This window comes from Alosa pseudoharengus, unplaced genomic scaffold (genome assembly GCF_046254945.1).
Source record: "Alosa pseudoharengus isolate Yale_2024_CS ecotype anadromous, Long Island Sound unplaced genomic scaffold, YU_APseudo_1.1 YU_APseudo_1.1_scf_22, whole genome shotgun sequence".
Classification (NCBI taxonomy): domain Eukaryota; kingdom Metazoa; phylum Chordata; class Actinopteri; order Clupeiformes; family Clupeidae; genus Alosa; species Alosa pseudoharengus.
The window spans coordinates 1111702-1116701 of NW_027468680.1; the positions used below are offsets into that span (position 1 = coordinate 1111702).

The window sequence follows — 5000 nt, forward strand, 5'->3', positions numbered from 1 at the left end:
ATTATAATGTATTATAATATACTATTCAGTATTGAATGCTTAGCTGAAATAATGTTTTTCCCTATCATCCTGTTTATAAAGCAGGCCTACCTGCAGGCTTGTAATTGGGCTACAGGTTTTCTGCAGGAATAGCTTGTTTGAACGGGCACTGCACTAGTTGTAATATTAATGTCAAATATAGTATTCCAGTTTTTCTATTGAAAAGGAGATCTCAATTATCAGCAATGATAAGCCAGTGGGAACTAGCCACTCTCTCTCTCTCACACACTTTATACTGCAGGTAACTGAGGTTTAATCTTTGTTATCTATCCACAGACACATGCACGCACGCACACACACACACACACACACACACAGAGAAACACTCACCCAAACACACATCCACTTAACCACGTACACAAACATGCAAGATCCCAGACATTACACTCTAACTGTTTCAGTGAAAGAGGATGGAGTGTGTAACAGTCTCTCTCTCTCTCTCTCTGTGTGTGTGTGTGTGTGTGTGTGTGTGTGTGTTGTGTGTGTGTGTGTGTTGTGTTGTATGTGTGTGTGTGTGTGTGTGTGTGTGTGTGTGTGTGTGTGTGTTGTGTGTGTGTGTGTGTTGTGTTGTATGTGTGTGTGTGTGTGTGTGTGTGTGTGTGTGTGTGTGTGTGTGTTGTGTGTGTGTGTGTGTTGTGTTGTATGTGTGTGTGTGTGTGTGTGTGTGTGTGTGTGTGTGTGTGTGTGTGTGTGTGTGTGTGTAGATGGCGCTGAAGTGTGCAGACATCTGTAACCCCTGTCGGCCTGCAGTCATCAGCAAACAATGGAGCCACATGGTCACTCAGGAGTTCTTCCAGCAAGGTACACACACACACACACACACACACACACACACACACACACACACACACACACACAACACACACACACACACACACACACACACACATACACACACACACACACATACAACACAACACACACAACACACACACACACACACACACACACACACACACATACAACACAACACACACACACACACAACACACACACACACATACAACACACACACACACACACAACACACACAACAAAATTATGTTTAATTTTCTACTGTCTTAGATTTTAGTTTCACATTGCAAGTAACGCTTAACATGACCAATAGGGCTACAAATTGTGGTTAACTAGTGTCGATAGCATATTGCGAGTAGTTGTGAACCATAGGAACTTTAATCGTAGCCTATAGCCAAATTGAAATAAATGCGAATTTATGATAAGCCTGTCAGTTCGACTGGCGACCGACAGTGTGATAAGCAGGTTCCCCGAGCAGTCTGCATTGCTACACTGAGGGCTTCTCTGTCTGCGGATGTTTTGCTCAGAGATCCATGCGGTCCACATATCCTTCATGCCATTTCAGCTGAAAACATGTTTTATTTGTTAGCCTACTTAATAAACGTATCTTTATTAGTGTCAACATTACAGTATTTAGGCTATGTTAATCTCAAGCCACTCTAAGAAATGGCCGTAGGCCTACTTTTACAGTACAGCACAGCAAAATCTATTCAGATTGCAGTCCGAGGGATATTGTCCATAAAACGTTGTTAAACTTAACCTATAGGCTAGGATACATAATCACATATTTGGAGATGATTTGAAGTGGGCTCATATGCTTCCATTACGTATTTATGTAAGAAAGAGAAAGTGTGGTAAGGCCAGCCTATGGCATTTCTCATATCTCGCAGATAATTGGTTATAGTCCTGTTTTGCAGATGGTTATTACTAGGGCTGGGATAAACGATTATTTTTTAAACGATTAATCTAGCGATTATTTCTTCGATGAATCGATTAATCTAACGATTCATTTTTTCAGTCCGATTCAATTTCGATTCGATTCGATTATCGATTATCTCCCCATTAATTCACTAATAGCAACTTATACATGTTTATTTACATATCTGAATGAAAAAACATGAATTCTTTAACATTGCAATATATGTTTATTGCTCTTAAGATTCCAAAATAAAAGACTGAAGTGCAAGTAACTACAAGTGCAAAGTAATGCATTCTTAGTCAGAGGTAGCATTCAATAAAGTTCAGTAGGCTAGTGTATGTCTAATTGAGTGCCTGTCCTTTTAAGACGTTCGTGTGGGAATCCTTGCAATTAACATTAACACAGTTAAAAGGCTGCTGATGTGTGTATGCAATTCATAACGTAGTTAGTTCAAATAACAGTTCGTACTTCTCCTTTGGACAAGCACTTTTGAGTCTTGGAAAACACTTTTCCATTTCCATCGGGATTTTGCAAACAGAGTCAATAAAATGAGCCCTGCACGAGTAATACAAGCAGCTGCAAGTAAGCATGCTAAACTTGACATCCAAACAGTATTCTAACGTTAGCTTTGAGATAGGGCTACTGCTTGATTGCATACTGTAACTTAACTTCGTTTAGTCTCCTCAATGTACTATGTTGTGATAAGACCTTAGCAGAGCTTTAACTTTAATGCAGCGGTTTTGAACAAATTTGCGCAGCATGGTCACGATGCTAAGCGGATTTAATAGCAATTTAGCCCACTGTGTTCTATGCAGTGCTTCTATGTGGCAACAACAATCCTTCAAAAATCGTGAATATTTTGTTAAATGCACATGCAGAGGAGGGGCAGCAGGCTCGTTACGAGAGAGAGCGGGCGGGGCGAGGAAAGGCTGTGAGTAAAAAGTGCAGCTCAATGAAATGATGTTATCTTATCTTTAATTTAAATAGCAGGCCTACAACATAGAACATCAATGTGTGGTGGCCGGTTTTGATTTTGTGGTGCCCAGCCACAGATTAGTCAACGTATGGAAAACACTGAAGGTGTAAAATTACGTCGACGCGTTGTCCCAGCCCTAGTTATTACGCATAATAATTTAAGCAACAATAGCAATAGCTTGTCACTAATAACGACACAAATAGACTAATGAATGTTCATTTAATGAAGTTTCAACATTGTACAGTTTTCCTACATGTATTCATGTTCCAACACAAGCCTACATGTATCCATCATGTTCCAACAGAATAAGTACATGTTGCACCAATTCTGGGCACATGTTGGATACGTGTAGGTTCATGTAGGTATATGTAGGCTGCTTATAAAGAGGCAATTATTCTGATACATGTAAGTAAGGCGGGTGGTATGACGTTCGGTTGGTCGATCGGTTGGTTGATCAGATGGACGGTCGGAAGGTTTTAGGCACGATTCCCGCACCATACGTGTGAGATCGTGACATGTGATGACGACGTGTGATGACGAAGTGTGAGGTCGTGGCGTGTGATGACGACGTGAGATGACTGAGTTCTTCTGGAGAGGGTGGAGACGTGGTGCTGGACGTTTTCAGTCTGGTCACTGTGTTGGGATCTGGCCACAGAAGAATTGATATCTGTGTTGGGATCTGGCCACAGAAGAATTGATATCTGTGCCTCATGTCGTCAATATTTAACACCATTTAGTTCTTGACTAAAACGGTCATGATCTACCCAATCAACAACATTACAAAGTGTAATATCAAGTGTTCCGGGCACGCATTGCCAATGAAAGGGGGTCGGCACAGTTGAGGACACAGTCTCCTATAGTCATAGTGGAGGACATAGTCTCCTATAGTCATAGTGGAGGACACAGTCTCCTATAGTCATAGTGGAGGACATAGTCTCCTATAGTCATAGTGGAGGACACAGTCTCCTATAGTCATAGTTGAGGACACAGTCTCCTATAGTCATAGTGGAGGACATAGTCTCCTATAGTCATAGTTGAGGACACAGTCTCCTATAGTCATAGTGGAGGACATGGTCTCCTATAGTCATAGTGGAGGACATAGTCTCCTATAGTCATAGTGGAGGACACAGTCTCCTATAGTCATAGTGGAGGACATAGTCTCCTATAGTCATAGTGGAGGACACAGTCTCCTATAGTCATAGTTGAGGACACAGTCTCCTATAGTCATAGTGGAGGACACAGTCTCCTATAGTTATAGTGACACAGTCTCCTATAGTCATAGTGGAGGACAAGGCCTTTTCAGGATCTCAACAAAAGGACTTTACACATGTCGTACGTTAAAGTTATATATAAAGATCCTATGGAGCAGTGGAGGAGTGCAGGGGGCTATAGAGTGCTATAGAGTGCAGGGGGCTATAGAGTGCTATAGAGTGCAGGGCAGGGCTTGAAAACGAAATTATTTTTCAAACGTTCCGTTCCGAACGGTTCAGGTAGGCCTATGTTTAACGTTTTCGTTCTTGCATGCGTTCCGCCACCAACATATCGGTCCTGAACCGGTTCGGAACGCAAAATATCGTTTGTTCTTAAAGTTCCGGCAGTGTTTGGCGGGCCTATCAAGTCTATTTTTGTGGACTTTACCTTAGAATGGACATACTCATTATTTCCCCTTGATTTAGCCTATACCATAGCTATGCCCAAAAATAATAAATCCCAGGCGGCATCCAAAAACATTCAGATGGGCTATCCATCCCATAGCCTACAGACTTACTGTAGGCCTAACCTATGCCTATAAATAATTTCTTATCAAAAATATTTCTGGATAAGTGCTAAACTCCTTACCTGGTTGTAGCCTAAGTTTTATCCATATGGAGATCTTCAAAGGCTTGCGCTATAATTCCAACCCTGTTTATAAACGAACCTGTCTGTTGCTGACAAGGCCTATCTCAAATTTCCCGTTTAACTCTTCTACATAGAATAGGCTATAATTGCGCAAACATTTCAAATCCCGACTTTAAAACGACAAGGCGTGGACAGGCAAAATAGGCTATTACGCATAGGCTACAAACAATTTCCAAATCAGTTTCAGTAGCCAACGCTACGAGCTGGCCTAAGATCCGAAGTGGCAGACGGATAGGTTACATTACAACAGCAAGACAAAATATACACATTTGGACCAAAGGTCCATTTATTCGTTTTTTTTTTTTTCAAACTGCAGAAATCAAATTATTAGGCTGTTCGCCTACAATCAAACGAGTAGAACACTTAGGATAT

The 5000-nt window shown here is 41.3% G+C and overlaps 1 protein-coding gene across 1 annotated transcript in view; it reads left to right on the plus strand.

The window, feature by feature from the left end:
* The window catches only part of LOC143139593 (high affinity 3',5'-cyclic-AMP phosphodiesterase 7A-like), a 63866-nt gene that overhangs the window by 51789 nt on the left and 7077 nt on the right, over positions 1-5000 (plus strand). Inside the window, exon 11 of the mRNA XM_076300170.1 lies at positions 744-840. Within this exon, the coding sequence (XP_076156285.1) occupies positions 744-840 (97 nt within the window). The remainder of the gene's footprint in view (positions 1-743; positions 841-5000) is intronic.